General features: G+C 43.5%; 1 protein-coding gene and 1 long non-coding RNA gene across 3 annotated transcripts in view; one reads left to right on the forward strand and one right to left on the reverse strand.

Moving 5' to 3' along the window:
* Positions 1 to 20,050, reverse strand: part of UNC5C (unc-5 netrin receptor C) — a 504,518-nt gene that overhangs the window by 93,342 nt on the left and 391,126 nt on the right. For both annotated transcript variants that reach the window (XM_053255347.1, XM_053255346.1), the window contains exons 5-7: positions 15,525 to 15,705; positions 9,665 to 9,832; positions 6,673 to 6,837 (exon numbers count right to left, since the gene is read on the reverse strand). In XM_053255347.1, coding sequence (XP_053111322.1) covers positions 6,673 to 6,837; positions 9,665 to 9,832; positions 15,525 to 15,705 — 514 coding nt within the window. The remainder of the gene's footprint in view (positions 1 to 6,672; positions 6,838 to 9,664; positions 9,833 to 15,524; positions 15,706 to 20,050) is intronic.
* On the forward strand, positions 44 to 19,867 carry LOC128327101 (uncharacterized). Its single transcript, XR_008308469.1, has 3 exons — positions 44 to 170; positions 1,497 to 1,610; positions 19,625 to 19,867. It is a non-coding gene; the product is annotated as an uncharacterized LOC128327101 (long non-coding RNA).

Consider the following 20,050-nt stretch of genomic DNA (forward strand, 5'->3'; position numbering starts at 1 on the left):
TCCCAGAGTTCTTTGGGGGAAGCCACGACAGTTAAAGCTGATATCAGTCTGTAATAGAAGTATGCCCTCTGACTGTTTTCCTGTTTGATTCTTCCAGATGACTCTGGATACCACTGATTTTTCTCTGAAATGTATACTACTGAAAACATGTGAAGCATTCATCTGATAAAGTATGGTAATACTTGCATAAGATCTTGTAACTTGAGATTTAGTCTTTAAACTTCATCTTTATTGGAGTTCCTATGTTTATGTATGTGGGAACTTTGTACTATGCACTGGAGATCCGAAATGCATCAAGGCTCAGCTTCAGAGTGCACACGTCTAGAGACATTATACAGTTAAGGATATGAGCCTTCAGAGACAAAGAACTGTCTTCTTTATGAATAAATCACTGTAACCTGCCCTGAATACATTGAAATGTATGAATCAAAGTAACACTTGAAATTATTTCAAATTGTTATTCTATTGCCAGTTCAGAGAAAAGATTAATATTTTTATATCTTTCTGAATCTGATGAAGACAGTTGGTAGGGTCATCAGGATGACCTATTGCCTCCCCCCACCCAGGGCTGTGAATGATGTCCTTATACCATGGCACAGCTGGCAAAGGGTAGCAAGCCAGACGACTGAGGGCTTAGCAAAGTGGGCTTAGCAGAGGCGGCAGGTGACATGGGGGTCCTCCTGGGAGAAGGAAAGAGAGCAAAGAATTGTGTGTGGGGGTAGGCAGGCTAGTGAGTGGTGGGGGGACAAGCCCTCGGCAGCCCCTCTTCTTGGCAGCGGGTGGGCGGGCAGCTCGTGTTCTTTGAATATGTCTGCCAAATCACAGTTACGCTCCTGGTTATTCTGGCGGCATGGTTCCCACTGGGAACTATTCATGTGGACAGCCACTTATGTCAAGTGGCACCCATGTAATCTGGATCAACTTAACCAAGTCAAAGATCATTCTTATTTTGATGTTGATGTAATTACCATTGGTTCAAACCACATGTGCACCATTGCATTCAAGCAGCCTATAACATGGAGAGGATTAGATGCTTTTGACGCTTGGAAACAGCTAGGGGACGACCTAAGTTCTGGTAATGAAAACAAATTTCTAGGCTGAACGTGTACTCAGAAGTATCTTGTCCCCGAATTATAAGGGTATATGAGCCACAATTTTGCACCGGCCTCTGGCTGGTAGACCTTGGGGGGTCTAGTACAAAATGAAGCAGGTCCCATAATCCTTCAGTCTGCCCAATCTTGGTCTAGGGATCCATTTTAATACATACATCCTAATCATGTTGATTCACTGTCTGCTGCCCTACTCTGCTATAAATCAAACAAATCATGGTATTTGCATAATCAACATGAAGAGGATAAAACTGAATAAGAGTGTTATTAATTTATTTATTTTTCATTTATATCCTGCCTCTGCAGTTTTTCTAAAGGGGCTGACAGACAGCAGTTACTGATTGTCTATAAAAATATTATTTATTTGTTTCCCTCATGTCTTGTCAGGAAATTTGAAAAATGGTGGACTGGAGGCACTGGGCATTAGTTTGGGACCATGGCATTATCTTCCTCTCCACATCATCTAAGAATCCAGGTCCCAGAGATCCTCCCATAACAAAGGTTAGTGAGAGAAAGTGAGATTACACAACTGTGAAATTATTTTACTGAGTATGACTCTAAATTAGGGCTGCACAACTTCAGCCATCCAGCTATTTTTGGACCACAACTCCCCTAATCCCCAGCCACACTGGCCACAGCATCCCTCAGTCAGGAATGATGGGGGTTGTAGTCCAATATCTGCAGGAGGACAGACGTTGTGCAGCCCTGCCAAGACGGACTTGGCCTGATGGCTTTCATTATGAACTTTAAGGTTGAATCCTTCAGAACAGTTCTGGCGAATTAATACACTGATATAATTAACTGTGATGTTCCAAGCACATACAAATAGAAAATATGGCATATGTGGAGGTAAATAAATGAACTCTTCTGGATGGCAGCTGGCCAGATTTTAATGTGCCTTACAGCATAGAATGTTGCAGAAGGCTAATTAAAGCCATTACAATAATTATTAAAAGATTGTAAGGACTCCAGCTAGAAGTTGTATACTTGGGAGGCCTCCTCGAGTAATAGCAGTGCTAAATTTCCACTACAGCTCTTTTTCTTTTTCAATTCCATATCACTCTCTCCTTCTCTCCTTATTGCTCTCTCTAGCTCTCTCTCTCTCTCTCTTCCTCTGAAGGCGCACTAGCTTAATGACTATTCATCCTTTCACGTTAGGGGGAAAATACTAACTACAGAATAAGAGAGTGTGTGTACTGGCAAGATCATTAGTCTGAATAAATGTGACAGCCGAGTTGCAACAGAAATACCACAGTTAGTGGTAAGCAGAAACTACAGCTTTGGGTGAAAAATACTATAATTACAAGGGATAGGGAGGGGAGAGGGGGAAGCAGGGAGGGCTTCACAGTTTTCATCCCCAAAGAAATCAATACCAGTTCAGAGTGCTATTTTACACAGGAGTAGAGCTAGGTGAATGAAAAAGCTTATTGATTTGCCTGAGTGATGCTACTGTAGTGAATAATGGACTGGAAGAGAAAAGACTTGTAAATGCAAAGCAATATTTGCTGGGATATCTGTATTTATTTACACAGCTACCTCTCCTTGACCGAGACTGCTTGTGCAAGTTTTCCATGAGCGGTTTATTCAAGTTGACATATGTCAATGCTCAAACTATGATCTTCAATTCATTTTGGCTCTACAAGGCTGCCTAATCACCCGGCCCAAGATTACCCAGCTGGTTCATGGTTGACAAATTCGAATCCAGGATTTTCCTGTCTTTATGCAACATACTGTCTACTGGACCACAAGATCCTTTCACAGCACATGACCCCAATGGTGGTCTGCAATGTCTTCCATCAAAAGGAACTTTGGAGAACTGAAACTTTGTGAAGGTGTTCAAAATTATTTTAAGACCTCTCTGACTTTACCAAAGATGTCCCATTACCAAGATCAGGGGTGCTGATATACCCATGCAAACCATCCACGTTGGGAGGGAAGTCTAACCTAAAACTAAGGCCTAGGAAACCACATCACAGCTTTGAGACAAAGGCTGAGTTAAATCTACTACATTGGCATTGATCTGGGTGCTTAATACATCGGCTAGCAAGTGCTTGTGCAAAAAGCAAAGTTGTGCTACTAGTGTAGGAAAATTGCCCAGTTGTGCTAAAAATATATATTGAGATTTGTGTAATGGCACTCTTGTACAAAGGTTCCCTTTTAAACAGGTTGTGCACCTGTTGCACAAGCATGTTTGTGGGTAGCACAACACTAGTCTAGAACATAAGCTCCAGATTTAGCATAAGTAAGCCACCTAATGGCTTTGTGGGGAAATGACTGACTAGCAAGCCAGAGGTTGCTTGTTAGAATCCCTGCTGATAAGAAACCTATATCGCGTAACAGCGATATAGGAAGATGCTGAAAGGCAATGGCAAACCCCTCCTGTATTCTACCAAAGACAACCACAGGGCTCTGTGGACACCAGGAGTCGACATCGACTCAACGGCACACTTTACCTAACTAGGGAAACATCCCTCTGCAAGTGCTTAATGAGGATGTCAGCCATTGTCCTTACAAAATTATCTTAACACAATTAATGGACCAAGAAGAGAGGCTCACACACACACACACCAATATTGGTATGTTCCAAGAGTAGGCTTGGCTTAGCACAGTAGCCAAAAGGAAACAGGTCTGAGAAGTGCAAAGATGAAGCAGGTAAAGGAGGAAAACTTGGCTGGCATAGGTAGGAAGAGATATAGGTTTGAAGCAGTTTATAGCAGTAAAAGTTTACTTGGCTGTCTAGAGCAGGGATTCTTAACGTTGGGTCCCCAGATGTTATTGGACTTCAACTCCCATAGTCCCCAGCCCCAGTGGCCTTTGGTTGGGGATTATGGGAGTTGAAGTCTAATAACATCTGGGGACCCAACGTTGAGAATACCTGGTCTAGAGTAAAAGTGAGGCTGGCATACTACTCTAGATTAATCTGAGTATTAGGGCTCAGACAGGCAGCTAAGAAAAAGCAGGAAGCTTTGGTCAAGACATCAGGAAACCAGCTGTCATATACAAGTGGTTCAATTTTTGGATTTGCTCACACAAATTCCCATCAGGGTTGTTTTCTTCTTTTCTGACAGAAGATCTTTACTTTGCTGGGAAGATTGGCATATACCCATCATGCAGCTGATAACTGCTGATGAGTATATTTTCCTTCTTTTCCAGCAAGAGGAATATTTTTAGGCAGGAGCATTCAAATTTCAGGAAGTTCTCACTTCTGCCCAGCCTTCACTATGATGTAATAATACACACTGAGTGGCTTTGTATTCAGGATCTAAAAAAGATTCTGTGTCCCCTCCCTAGATCCTCTTGAGCTACAACCATCTTGAAGAACATGAGTAAATCCAGAAGTAACTGGAATGTTTTACACATTCTGAAGGAGGGGGAGAGGAAGGAAGAAAGGCAATATAACCAGAGCCATAAAATGTGGCAAATCAATGTTTTCAGCAGGAATGGATCATAGAGCAAGATTATAAACTTTACAAGCATATGCACCCCTCAAGTATAAAGACACTGTTAAACAGAATCTGAGAAGGTCAACATGCAACTCTCTCTCTTTCTCTCTCTCTCTATATGCAACTATATATATTTCTTTGGGGCAGGGGAATTTTTTTTTATATATGAAGAAGAGAATGTTCATATTAGCATCAAACACTCTCCTGGAGAGGATGAAGGTTTTACACTCAGCAGTTTACTTTTGCAAATAAAAAGCCATATTGTATCTGCATAATAATGGCATACCTACAGGGTTCTCATTCTGCAGTAGTATAATGATTTCCCCCTCAACGTTTCTTCTTAAATGGCTCTGCTTATGCATCCACACAAAAATGACACACACCTGTCTAAATATAATCTGGTAATAAAGCTCAGTTTGAAATGGAGATTTCTTTCCTTGCTAATTTCTCATAATGGCTCATTCACACCACTGGAGTTATGTGTACATTAGTTCTTCTACCTCCAAGACATCCTGTCAGAGAGTTAAATTCCATACAGATTCCCCCCCCCCCGCTTAGAATTACAAAAAAGTTTGGCTCTCTCTACCGCCATAAACCTTTTGCTTCCCTCCCCTTCCTCTTTCCTAGAGACTGGTGTATTGCAGGCTGCTTTACAAGGGGATTGCCAACAATGGAAGAACCTATTGAGATGGTTTTAAAAGTAAAACCCACATTAACTAGATCTGGGTTACCTAGCAAGGGGGGCGAGGTGGAAGCAGGCAGGAAGAGAACATCATTTTGAATGTGTTAATCTTTGCAGTGCTTCTGAAGTCAATATAACTTCTAAACGAGAAGTTTGTCCAGAGGCCATTGTGGAACAGAAAAAGTGGATGTGTGTACCCCAGGAGCAATTATGACTCTATCAAAGGCTTTTTCATAGACTCTTCTATATTTCTTTCAAGGCTTTGAAAAACCATAAACTCTACATAGTTTAAGAGGTTGCAATTCTGTGCACACTGACTATGGAGTAAGCTCCACTGAATCCAATGGCTGACATTCTCTGCAGTGTTATAAGGGAAGAGCAAGAGCTCTACCCTTCTAGGGAGCTGGAGACTAGCTGAGCTGAAGGCTTGCCCAGTATGAGGGGGATGGGGATGTAATTTTTGCTCCTCCCTTTTCCTGCAAGAACCCTTTTGGCTTCCACAAATATGTCCCTGAGGACTACATGACCCTCATCTCTTGCTCTGGCCTCGTCACTCAGCCGAAAATGTCAGGCACTAGGATGCTGACATGCACACAATTGCATTGCACTGCCCACTGATTTTTCAGGAAACCAGATGCTCATGAGGAGAAGTCACCAGCAATATGTTATATTGATTACACATCTTTCCTTCCACTTTGCAGACCAATTTCAAAAGTAATCCCATGGAGGCATACATCTATGCGGAAACTAGCCTTTTGCTAAGAGGCCCAGCCTATGCCTGGGAGCACTTTCAGATAGTGACTTTTCTGACTGCCCATTGTATCCAAACACACATGACACACTTGTACCCAAAACAGATGTATTGATGTTATCATTGTTTCAATGATTTTTTTAAATGGATGTTTATTGATGTCTGGTATTCTTTGTGCACATTGCCCCAAGATAGTCTTTTATGGAAAGGGGTCTCTAAAACTAAAGAAAATAAAGACACACATGGACTATTCCAATTCACATACTGACTCCTGTTATCCAAAGGATAGACTGAAAAAATCAGTGAAATGGTGTGTGTTCAGGTAAAACAAACTAAAATAAAGGATCTGATGTGCAAGAATCCATGCAATTGTGTACCTCTTTGGAAGGGAGCATTGTCTCCTGTTCCCATAGTTCAGGAGGCTGCAGTCCATTAGCAGAGCACAGAACATGACTCATTTTTGCCAAGGTGAGCCTGGTCTTTTAAATACAGTGGGTCCCCCCACCAATACCCCCACTCATACTGTTGCAAAATAGGGTATTCTCTTTGGATCTATCCCAGAACATGCTTGCAGAAGCTCATTTTTTAATAGGGTGAGAATGCTGAAGATCTAATTTGTTTTTCAGGGATAATATATTTTCCTAAAATACAATGTCAATGTAGCAGCATTAATGTGCTTCCACTTACTCTGCATACACAGCCCATCTGTACAGTTCTTGGACTGCAAGACAAGACCCTCACAGTCTTTGCCGCCATTCTTTGGTGCTGGTGCTGTACATTCTCTTCTGCGCCAGTGGGTACATTCTGTTCCACATGTAGACCATTTACTCCATGCTGTCCACCTCCCATCCACTGTCACAAGAAAAAGGGAATATTTAAATACAAACATGTGTTTGTGTGTGTGTGCGCGCGCATGTGCAAGAGAGAGAGAGAGAGAGAGGCAAATAAAGACAGGTTTTTAATTGATTGTGTTTTTTAAAGGTTACTGTGCATGAAAGGTACTGGCACTGAGAAATCCAATACTCTGGTCAACATCCTAACACTGCACTTGTGCAATGAACAAAGTTAGGAACATAGGAAAGTGCCTTATACTGAGTTACACCATTGATCCATCTGCTCAGTATACTCAGTATGCAATGACTGGCAACGGCTTTCCAAGGTTTCAGGCAAGACGCTCTCCCAGCCCTACTTGGAGATACCAGGGAGTGAAACTGGGGCCTTCTGCATGCAAGCATGCAGATGCTCTTCCACTGAGAAATGGTCCCCTCCCCTAATGTCAGGAATATCTTACAGCACTCACATGTAGTCTCCTATCCAAATGCAAACCAAGGTGGACCCTGCTTAACAAAGGGGACAATTCATGCCCCCTACCAAAAGAGCAGCACTCCTCTCCAAGTTATACCCACTAGCCTACACTAGTGTAAGAACATTGTGTAAAGGTAAAGTGTGTCATCAAGTCAGTGTCAACTCCTTCAACTCCTGGTAACCACAGAGCCTGTGGTTGTCGTTGGTGAAACACAGGAGGTTATGTAGCTGTGTTAAATCCTAGGGGGTTTTTGGAATTGTGCAATTGTCCTATTTCACAAAGTTCCCTGCCAAACTTGCACAAGTTTGGAACACAAGTTCTAAAAGTATAACCAGCTAGTGGAACATTAGCCATGACATTGGTCTCTGGCTATTAAAAATATAGATCATACAGATACAGTCTCTGTTCTAGCCAGAAAAAAAAGCCCTTCAATCCTACACTAAAGGGCCACATGTCATCCAAAGTATTTCCTGAACCGTTGACTGGTTTGGTTAAGGAACAGACTTTACTTTTGGAGTGCAATGCTGGAATGAAATCTTTGGAGGATTCTGACATTGATTCATATCACCTGGGTATTGCAGACTCCACTCAGAGAACTGCCAGTCTGTGTACAGATGAAATCCTTTCCATAAGACTGCTTACACCCTGATCCAGAAAGACCCTGAACCTCTCTAGATGCTGGTGCTGCTGCAGTCACTGAGAGAGGGGTTAGGGAGGTTATAATCCTTTGAGTGAAGGTTTTCCTACTAAATAAACAGTAGTAGTATGCAGAAAAAGTAGTCTCACAGCAAACTGCAAGACCAATTCCTTAATCAGAGCTTGCTGCACTATTACCTTGTTAATAACCCAAACATTATGCACAACAGTGATAAATTAAATTCAGACACACATTTTGCTCCAGTGCAGTCAGTATATATGGGTGTGCTGATGCAGAAGTGACAGCATGTCCCCTTTAGTGACATGTTCTCTTTAGCATGTTCTCTTTAGTGAATTGGAAAAATGCTCTATGTATAGATAAATCAAGGGGCATTCCCTGGTTGAACAGAGCTCCCTAGCTAAAAGCCCCAAGGACCTTCCCACTGCAGCCAAAGCAAGCAATCCTGTGCACTCTTCCTGCAGAGAGTAGGATGTGGAGCAACACCATTGGAGTCCAATACTGTCTTCCCTCCTACTCCTCCTAGTCTTCCCTCCTACTCCATGCTCTCCTGTGCCTCATCTTGAAGTACTCAGTGATCTGCTCCTCCCACAGCTTCCTCCCAACCAGGCTACTCTTTCCAGAAGCCAGACTAGTCCTACCCAGGAACACAACACACAGGAAGCTGGCTTATACCGAGCTAGACTGTTGGTCCATCTGGCTGAGTATTGTCTATACTGAATGGCAATGGCTTTCTGTGGTTCCAGGCAGGAGCCTTTACCAGCCCTATTTGGAGATGCCAGTGAGTGAATCTGGGACTCTCCGCATGTAAAGAAGATGTTCTACCACTGAGCTATGGCCCCATCTCCACCTAGGGGCCTAGGAATGAACAGGTTACTGAGTCCTTCAAGATAAGCAATAGCACTTACATTTATATACCGCTTTATAGCCGGAGCTCTCTAAGCGGTTTACAATGATTTAGCATATTGCCCCCAACATTCTGGGTATAAGGCTTGATAATGCTGTGGGTAGCATCCACAACCTGGATTCTTAGCCTTAGAACAGGAATGCTTGCTCTGGAGTAAGGATTGCTGACTGAGGACTCCTATTCCAAACTAAAAACAACTGTGGAGCTTACCTATTATATTTAGTGCAGAAGTGGCATTAAGGGGATGGTGAAGACTATATTAGACTTCAATGGAGCCACACTGCTCACCATAAGGGAAGTGAACAAGATTCTGGCCAAAGACTTGCAGTTAAGGTATTTAAGACTTCTTTCTTCTGTGAATACTTTAACCTTTCTGCCATGTAACACAGGAAAGCCATCATGCAAATGTTTCAAATAATGTTTTTGACTTTGCTGCGTAAACCCTGCTTTTGCCTTAAGTGAGCTTACTAATATGGTTTGGCTCAGAACCACTTTAGATACTTAAGTTCCAGTTTATTTCCAGAGATTTCAACAGATCATAGGCTTAAGCCTCTAAGAATTTGACCTTTGAAATGTTATGTAAATTCTCAGAATTACAAAGGATTGAGATGATGGGATAGGCTTTCTACAACAATGGGAATTAACCTACTGCTGTTTGCGCACCATTCCACAAACTTACATAATAATAGAGTATTTATTCACCTAAAAGAAGAAAAACCCAGAAAACAGTCACTTCCCCAAAATTTAATGCTAACAGAACAAAGCAGCTACCAAGTATATGTAAATGAACTATCATAGGCACACAACATACCTGGACACAAAGTGGTACAAGCTATCTTCTGAAAACTCTGGCCTTCACACACAGCACCCCCATTGAGTGGGGCAGGGTTGGTACAGGTCCTTGTACGTTTCTGAAAGCCTCTTCCACAGCGGCTATTGCACACTGACCACTCAGTCCATGTGGACCATCCTCCATTGACTATCAAAATGAGAAAGATCAAGTTGGGTTAGAATCAGGTTAGAAAATTCAGTGAGGACTGAGAATTCAGAGTCGTCCTGATGCCATCACTGATGGCATCCAGGAGTCGTCCTGATGCATCAAAATGGGTAAAATGTTGTTACGTTTTCCTGCTGTTCTCTTTATTAAATCAATTTCACCAAAAGTTTTGCTTAAACTTAAATAACTATAGTTATCTATACTATATATACTATCCTTAACTTGCAGTTAAGTTTATATAATAAACATATATATAAACTTATATAATAAGTTTATATAATAAACACGGGTGTTTATTGTTAAATTTTTATTTCTTTATTGTTAAATTTGTACTCCAACTTTCACTAAGAAAATCTCAAGGCAGCTAAGCCTATTCATCTAAGCTCTTCCTTCCAGCATTCCATACAGTTTTCCTCTTGCTTTCCTCTCTAGAACTGCCAAACCCTGCAGTTAAGTGGACTACAATTAGGTAAGCACCAACTGATTTTAGATCTTAAAAGAGCAGCTATCCTTCCACATCCCCTTCTCAGCTTCAGTGCTAGTATATTGACACGGGCACAAAATTCATACATTCTAATTAAATGAATCAAAAATTGCAAATGAACAGTGCATCTCTCCGTCCCCAATAATTGTGGCTATCTAAACAACAACTCTCTTTTATCTTAGCAAGTTTTTAATTCACGAATTTCATCCATTAACTTCCACTTGTTTTTAACAAGGTTTGTGGCAGATAAGGCAACCTTGTTCACATGTGCTGCTAAAAACATGTCTCTGGAGCAGTGGGCTTCTTTCCAAGAGACACATGGTCTTCCAGACTGCTCAAACTGTGTTACTAAGAGACACACTACACACTGTGCTCTTCAGATACAAAGAAAAAAGGAAGTTGTGCTCATCTATAGCTTCCCAAGAACACACCAATTGATTCAAAAGCCTCACCCAAAGGCTGAGCATGCTTATAGCATTTACATAAATGCTTCAGTCTTTTAATGATGAAAATACTCTCTTCATGCTCCCAATGCTTGTCTTTGCAGAAGCCACTGTAAATACGGACAACATGGTGGGGTGAAGTTTCTGAGCACATCAGTGCCAGGGCGGAGCTTGTGCACACACTCTTGGGTCGTATTTTGCAGGATTGTGCAGCCATCAGGGACATATTTTCAGGTGGCACAGGCACTTCTGAGGGAAGGAGAAATCAGCAAAAATGGCCACTTTCCTTGCACAAAAAGCACTGTGGTGCTAAGCAGTCTGTGTCAGTGAAGATGCTTCCTCCTGGTGCATGGGTGCAAGCTTAGTCAGCATGTCAGCAGTGTCCTTACAAGTCTGGACTACTTATCTGTATTTGTCCATGGTGATCTGGCCTTCCTTCCATTCCCTATATATGCCCTCTTTTTTTAAAAAAAAAAACCCAGCTCATTACTAAGCTTTTTGTGCAGTCATATTGACTTTTTTTTTTAAAAAGAGGTCTACCATTTTTCTTTCTCACTGCAATTGTTTTTAACTGTGCCTTTAGCAACTCCTCCTTCAGGAACTCCCACCCATATTGCTTCCTTTCCTTGTCAGCTTATCTTTATCTCTGGAGGACACACTCAAAAGTGGTGACAGTATGCTTGATAAGATTTCCAGCTCACATTTTCCATTTCTCTTCTATGAATGGGAGATGAAGTTCCACCTACCCAGTCAAACTTTTCATGCTATAGAAAGGATAATTATTGTGCGTGCCTTAAAATTTGCTAAGGTTCAAGTAAGTCTTGCAGGCCCCATCTGAACTGCACAGTACTTGTCCGTTGTGCCTCCATTACATCACAAATACTGCTAATCAACTCTATTCAACTAGGTTCCAATGGAAAGCAGAATTAAAAGACCTCAACTGAGGCAATTGCTTACAGTTAAGCAAAACTGCTGCCCTGGCTGTGAAATAAAAGTTCAAGCATAATCTGCCTTGTAGTTAAATGGATTGTCATAAAACCTGAGAATCAACTTCTGTATAATTAGAGTTAGTTCTCATCATTGCAACACTTTCCTTACTTTAGTAGTCAATAAGGGCCATCTTATGCATTAGTGAGCCACACAGGAAACCCTTCTGCATGGTGTGGCTGGAGGCACACTACACAAAGTTGCTTAATAATTGGATCTGCTGAAAAGAATGGGAAGTATTCATGCTAGGGCCAATCAGCCACTGAAAAGTGTTGTTAGTTCAGGTGGTTTGTTGACTTCAAGGAATCTATCTATGAGCCCCTGGTGGCGCAGTGGTAAAACTGCCGCCCTGTAACCAGAAGGTTACAAGTTCGATCCTGACCAGGGGCTCAAGGTTGACTCAGCCTTCCATCCTTCCGAGGTCGGTAAAATGAGTACCCAGAATGTTGGGGGGAATATGCTAAATCATTGTAAACCGCTTAGAGAGCTCAGGCTATAAAGCGGTATAAAAATGTAAGTGCTATTGCTATTGCTATAAGGTTTCCCATATAGCAATATCCATGTGACTAGTCTAACAGGTACACTGGGCCATATGTGATAAGACCATAAGAATGTAAACAGATCCCTGTTGGATCAAAGCAAAGGTCCATCCAATCAAGCACCTGGTTTCCACAGTGGCCAACCAGATACTTCCAGGAAGCTGAAAAGCAGACCCTGAAGGCAATAGCCATTTCCCATTATTGCTCTCTAAGCAATTGGTATTCATTGATGTACTGTCAATGGTTCAATATATAATCATCTTGACCGGCAACCACTGATGGACCTAGCCACAAATTTATCTAATCCCATTTTAAAACCATTTCAGCTAGTGACCCTTGCCACAGCTTGTGACAGCGAATTCCTATTTTCATTATGCATTGTGTGAAGAAGTACTTCATTTTGCCTGTCCCAAATCTCCTGCCAAACTGCTTCATTTGATGACCCTGAGTTCTATGTTATGAGAGAGAAAGAAAAACCTCTCTCCATCTTTCTTCATATCACGTATAATTTCCTAATGACCATAAGGTCGTTCACACGACTGACTTGCCTGTGGCGGGGAGGGCGAGCGGGAAGGCAGCCTCCTACCTGCCTCCCCACACACAATTGCCAGTTGTCCTAAAGCTCTACTGCTTGCACACTACATGAGCGATGCCTGGGCAAGTGGCAGTGCCAGGAGCTAGAGGAGGAAGCCCTCCAGCATCCTACAATGCAACATGCCAGGAGCATGGTGCACTGGGGAATGTCCCCACTGCCGGGAGCTCTTGCCATCTGGTTTTGTGAATGCTTGGGTTGCAGGCAACCTGAGTGTTCACACAAGGGGGGAGTGGGGTAGAAGGACGTACTCGAGTCCTTCTACCTCACTATTAGCCCAAGTCAAAAGCCTGGGTAACCCCTGCACAGAGTGCTGGGATTGATCGGAGCACTTCTCACCAGCTCTATCCAGTTAGGGCTCTATCCAAATAGGGCTGGCCTAGCATGGGTAGATCCGGTCAATAAAACAACCTTCATGTCTCCTGTTAGTTGCCTTTTCCCTAAACTAAACATGCTTTAGGGAAGGTGCTCCATCCTTCCTTTGGCACCTTGTATAGTTCTTTAATATACTTTCTCCTGCCTTTGCTTAAGCTGAAGGTCTATGTGATCGACATACAGTTCAGCTGACATCTATATGATCAGACATATATTCTCCTTGTAAGGGCTGCTACAAGAGTGATTCTAGAACAACTAGTTTGGTGGAGAAAAGGTATGGCAAAGAATGATATTAGTGGAGCAAAGAATTTGCTGTACATTAAATACTTACAGAGATCAGATAATTCATGTTGTTAGTTTCTTTATCTTATTAATATTTATCTCTGTGGCTGCCCCAGGGCTTTGGAATATGCTCCCAGCTGAAATGAACATCTCCTTCTCTGTTTGTTTTCAGGAAGACCCTCAAGACTATCCTTTTCTCATAAGCTTTTAATTAGAATTAAGTTTTGCAATTTTACTTTGTTTTATACTATTATGTTTATTGTTTCATATATGTTAATCTAATTTTTAATATCGTAAATTTTGTAAACCACCTAGAGCTGTACATATCAGGCGGTATAAAAATATGAGAATTAATTAATTAATTAAGCAAGCTTGCTTGATATTTTCAGACTTATTCAGGAAATGGGTGTGCTCATGACCAGAGCTACCTAGGTTAACTTTCTTTTACCTAGGTAGCTCTTAGGTCTGTGCAAGTCAGACACCCTTTAATTTTCCACCCAGCACTGGTGCAGGAATGGTTAGGTGGCACAAAGATGATGGCGAGTTAGGGGTAGGGGTGGGCAGGGAATGGGGAACTGTTCCCTAGGAAGCCTGCACGTGGCTGGGAAAGTGTGTGGGTTTCTGGAGATTGCAGACCTATGAAGGAATTCTCAAAGTGAGAAGTCCTGTACAGGGCTGCAATTTCCAGAATCCCACACATTTTCCCAGCAGCTGAATGGCAATCAAAAGGGCCTCCACTACCAGGATACAACCCAGGGCACTTGCCTTGCAGTCTACTGCAGTGGAGGCAGCAGGGAATTCCCATGTCGAGTAATTCGGTAATTCCCATGTCATATGGGATCCACAGTCGGTAATTCCCATGTCACATGGGATCCACAGTCTTGCTGTAATTCCCATGTCAAAATTCCGATGTTTCCGACTTACACAGGCCTAGTAGCTCTGGTCATCTGTGGCAGCGGGAGCCCTCCCAAGTCACAAGCTCTTTCCCTGGGTAGCCCAGATTGACTATCCAGGTGAAAAATGAGCTGGGAGGAGAACAAATCCCTTCCTATCTCCTTCACACTGTCACTTCCAACACTGCTCCCAGGTGGCTAGCGGCCATGCTTATCAGAGTGTTTGGTGAGGGGAGAGGCCAGGCAGAGCAGAGCTGCTGCAATGCTGAGGCAGCCATTTTGCTGCTCACACATTGCATTGTGGGATCCTGGAGGATCCAGTACGAGTTTTCTCCCTCCCAGCAGAGCTCTGGAGCTCACCATCATGTCGCTCATGTGAGTGTGTGAGTGGCAGAGCCCAGAGGAGGCTCGTGTCATGTAGGAGCAAAGAGGTAGATGCCTGCCTTCTGTTCTGCTCCCCTCCGTTTGGTCATGGGAATGACCTTAATTGTCTTTTCAGATTGGGCCAAACCTTGCAGTCTGGTTTCTGAGCTAGTTTTTCCTCTCTGTCCAAGACCATGTGGCAGAAAAGACTGAGGCAGGGAGAGAGGTCAGGACCTGACTAGCTGAAATCTGCAGGGGAGATGAGCCTGCACCCCTCTACACATATTATCTCACCTAGCACAGTTCCTGGCCAGGAAGGAAGCTAAAGAGTTGGCTTGGCTTCTGGGAGGCTGGAGCAGTCTCCTATCTATCTGGCTGCACTGGCTTCTGCTGCTTGATTTGGGATAGAGGAGTGAGAGGATGAGACTTCCTTAAACAGTGGAGGCTTTGTAAAATAATTAATTGAAGCTATAACACCATAATCTACTATGGCTATATTGTCTGACACTTTGCTGTAAAGTTCCAGTCTGCTGGATGGGGCAGAGAAAGGGGGGATAGAAAATAACTTGGAGGAGCTGCTGTCCCTTGGCGTCATTCCTGCTGTCCCTTGGCGTCATCCCTGGGCCTTGAATTTACACACTGAAGATGGGGAGAAATGGCAACTCTACATTTGATAGACATTTCAAGCTGTTTCAAGGCAGAACCAGTTCCCTTACCATAAACGATGACAGCAGCAGTTGTACTCTTCCGCTTTGCCACAATGTTTTTGGCGACACAAGTATAATTGGCTGTGTCTGAGAGACGTGCCTGCTTTATGATCAGGTTGTGATCAATAGTGATGTAAAAATTTCGGTCTTCAACAGGATCTATCACATCTTCGTTTTTCAGCCACTCCACCTGATTGGATGTATAGGATAAGGTCAGCAGCCCTCACCAACACAGAACAGGCACTTTTATATTAGCACACATTCCACATGCAATGCTTGGTTCATTGCTGTAAAAACCATACATCTCTGAACTTCAATAAGTGTCCCACACATATTGTCCCAATTTGAGAATTCTCAGATTGTCCAAATTTGATCATTTCTGAGCCATACTGACTGATGAAGCCTCTCAATCTGTTTTCTCCCATTTCCCCTCACATATCCATTGTCCCCAAATACTTCTCTGCTTCTCCTACATTACCCCTCCCTGATCTATCTTAATTTCACTTTGCCTGTACCTTTTCTGCCTGCTGACTTCGCCTATCCCATCCCTCACTATTTATTTAGGAATCCCTGATTTCTCCCATTAACTGCTGCCTAGCCTTTCTAACATATGATTTTAAATTGCTTCTGCGCATGGATAGTCTCCTTTTCTTGTACAGCACAATGCATAAGGTTGGTAGGAAATTAATGTTAACAATAGTAGTTGTAGGTAGGGATGTGCATAAAACCGGTTCTCCCGGTTCGGTTCGGATCCGAACCGGGTCCGAACCGGACCAGGGTGGTTCGGTTTTGGTTTTGCCGAACCACCCCCCCGGTTCGGTTCGGATCCGAACCGGTTCGGATTCGAACCGAACCGGTTCGGATCTAAAAAAATAGCTGGTTTGAAAGGGGACCTTGTGTTCTACCTGCCACCCAAATTTCAAGTCGATTGGACCTTCCTCTGATTTTTGGCGATTTTTTAAAGTTTTAGTGACTTTGGGGCAGTTCGGGGGCATAGCATGGTATTTGGGCAAAAGGAGTGGGGTGGGGTGGTAGTGCCTAATGGGTGCAGGCTACCACCCCAATTTCAGGGGGATTGGGCAAAGGGCTGGTTTTTGGTAAATTTCTGAAAATTTCATGTCTTTGGGGCAGATTGGGGCATATTGGGGCAGAAAGTGGGGCCTGGGGCAGAATAGTGGGGTGTGGTGGTAGTGCCTAATGGGTGGAGGCTACCACCCCAATTTCAGGGGGTTTGGACAAAGGGGTGATTTTTTGAGAATTTTTGAAGTTTTAGTGACTTTGGGGCAGTTTGGGGGCAGAAAGTGGATCTGCCCCAAAATAGTGGGGTGGGGTGGTAGTGCCTAATGGGTGGAGGCTACCACCCCAATTTCAGGGGGATTGGGCAGAGGGCTGATTTTTTGAGAATTTTTGAAGTTTGGGTGTCTTTGGGGCAGATTGGGGGCAGAAAGTGGATCTGCCCCAAAGGAGTGGGGTGGGCTGGTAGATAGTGCCTAATGGGTGGAGGCTACCACCCATCCCCAATTTAAGAGTGATTGGGCAGAGGGGTGAATTATGGTGAATAGAAAAGGTGTGAATTCTCATTCTATCATAGCAAATGAGATATTTTTCAATTAAACAACTCTCATGACCCCACTTTCACTTTTTCACACTTTCCTTTACTATGAATAATATGAGGAAGTAATCAATTTAGCACACTTCACCTTATGAAGACAAACCTCATACAAATAAATTCACCATAATTCACCCCTCTGCCCAATCACTCTTAAATTGGGGATGGGTGGTAGCCTCCACCCATTAGGCACTATCTACCAGCCCACCCCACTCCTTTGGGGCAGATCCACTTTCTGCCCCCAATCTGCCCCAAAGACACCCAAACTTCAAAAATTCTCAAAAAATCAGCCCTCTGCCCAATCCCCCTGAAATTGGGGTGGTAGCCTCCACCCATTAGGCACTACCACCCCACCCCACTATTTTGGGGCAGATCCACTTTCTGCCCCCAAACTGCCCCAAAGTCACTAAAACTTCAAAAATTCTCAAAAAATCACCCCTTTGTCCAAACCCCCTGAAATTGGGGTGGTAGCCTCCACCCATTAGGCACTACCATCACACCCCACTATTCTGCCCCAGGCCCCACTTTCTGCCCCAATATGCCCCAATATGCCCCAAAGATATGAAATTTTCAGAAATTTACCAAAAATCAGCCCTTTGCCCAATCCCCCTGAAATTGGGGTGGTAGCCTGCACCCATTAGGCACTACCACCCCACCCCACTCCTTTTGCCCAGATCCCATGCTATGCCCCCAAACTGCCCCAAAGTCACTAAAACTTTAAAAATTCACCAAAAATCAGCCCTTTGCCCAATCCCCCTGAAATTGGGGTGGTAGACTCTACCCATTGGGCACTACCACCCCACCCCAAAATTTTGCCCCTGGGCCCCTTTTTACCCCCCCGAATCGATTCGGATTCGGATTCGGATTAAATCCGAATCCGAACCAAATCAAGGGTGATTCGGGTGACCCAGATTCGGGCACAAAACAGAACAGGGGTGATTCGGTTCCGGTCCGAGCCAAATCACCCGAAATCCCAAATTGCACACCCCTACTAAGCACACACACAGAGAAGAAGCAGGAGGCGGAGTGTGGATTCTATGATAGCATATTAGAGTGGATTGATGGTGTCTCATTGAAAATCTCATTTGCTATCATAGAATCCACACTCAATACCTCAGAAACAAGAGAACCCTGTACCCATGGGGGTGCCCCTACCAGAGATCCCTGTACCCCATGGGTTAGAAACCCATGGGGGTGGTTGGCACCCTATGTGCACTACACCACCACTTGCTCTGGGCCACCCCAGCACCCCCATGTGCACTTATAGGGCTGCTGAAAGCTCCATTATAACTTATTATGAGGAAAAACCTTAAAGACGCGTAAACTTTAAAAATCACCTCTTTGCCCAATTCCTTTCAAATAATTCTGATAGCTTCCTTGCCCACCCTAGGAACTACCACCCACCACACTGCACTCTACGACACCCCTTTCCCCCCGACGTGAAGCTATACATTTGCTGCAATCCTAATTATTCTCTATGAGGAATTCAAAAACACTTAACAATTCACCAATAATCAGAGGAGTGTCCAATTGCCTTGAGATTTTTTGGGTGGTAGGCACCCATGCCTGTCTACCACCCACCCTGCTTTTGTGCTCCTAGGTCCTCCACAACAGGGGATATGGACTGGTTCGGGTCCCATTATACTCAATGAGAAAAATAATTAAAAATATTTCAAATATTCATAACAAATCATAGGGGTGTCTGATTGCTTCAGGGTTTGCATGGTTGTTGGCACCCATGAGTGCTCCACAATAAGAAATAATGGCCTTGTTCGGGTCCCATTATATCCTATGAGAGAAAAATAAAAATATTTTTCAAAAATTCATAAAAAATCGTACGAGTGTCCGATTGCTTTGGGGTTTGGGTGACAGGTACCCCTGGGTGCCAGCTACCATCTGACCAATTTTCAGCTTTCCGAACCGATCCGAACCGGTCCGAACCGGTTCGAAACGAACCACCCCCAGTTCGGTTCGGATTCGAACCGAACCAGGGGTGGTTCGGTTCGATCCGAACCTCCGAACCGGAACCGGTTCGGACCCGAACCGGTTCGGATCCGAACCGGTTCGCACATCCCTAGTTGTAGGATCTTGCTCATCCTCTAGCATTTCCATGTTACAGGATGTTGGCTGCTACCGTGTTTCCCCGAAAATAAGACAGTGTCTTATATTAATTTTAGCCCCAAAAAATGCACTAGGGCAATTAGCGGTACATCAGAAATTACTGCTAGGTCTTACTTTCGGGGTAGGTCTTACTTTCGGGGAAACAGGGTAATACCATTTTCAGCTGACAGTTAGCTATTCTTACTTTAAACAGTACTATTTTTCAGATGCTTTGGGTTAGAGATATCCAACAGAATGTGCACACTGATTAGCTATAGTAATTAGAGGTTATACCTCAATACACCTATACTTATCCAGTGATTACCTCAGATTTGGCTGATTTCTAGCTATGCAATTTCAGCAACGCTCTCACTTTTTTCCTTTTTTTTTCTTTATTCAGTTGTGCACATCTATCAACTGAGTATTGCTGAGTTACTGCTAAATGTGCAGGCATGAAAATCTTTAACATGGACCCAATATTAGGATCAATTCAGTTTCTGAATCTCAGGAAAGATAACAGGAAGAATCTATCGTGACAAGTATCAGTGGCCAAGAATACTAAGGATGGAACCAAGACTGAAGATGCAGATTATATGGTGCAAAACCAAGGTGTTCTATGGAGAATACCCTTAATAAAGAACTTTGATACATTTTGGCTCCTGATGCTGCTTTTGTCAGGCCCTTAATACAGCACCACCCCACACAGGCCTTGGCTTACTGGCTGCTGCTGCTGCCACCACGGACTGACTGCCTGCCTGGACCCTGCAGCCCTTTCCAAATGTTGCTGCCACTGCCACCTGCCACTCACCTGCCTGGCATCCACAGC

Source organism: Hemicordylus capensis, chromosome 5 (assembly GCF_027244095.1).
Source record: "Hemicordylus capensis ecotype Gifberg chromosome 5, rHemCap1.1.pri, whole genome shotgun sequence".
NCBI lineage: Eukaryota > Metazoa > Chordata > Lepidosauria > Squamata > Cordylidae > Hemicordylus > Hemicordylus capensis.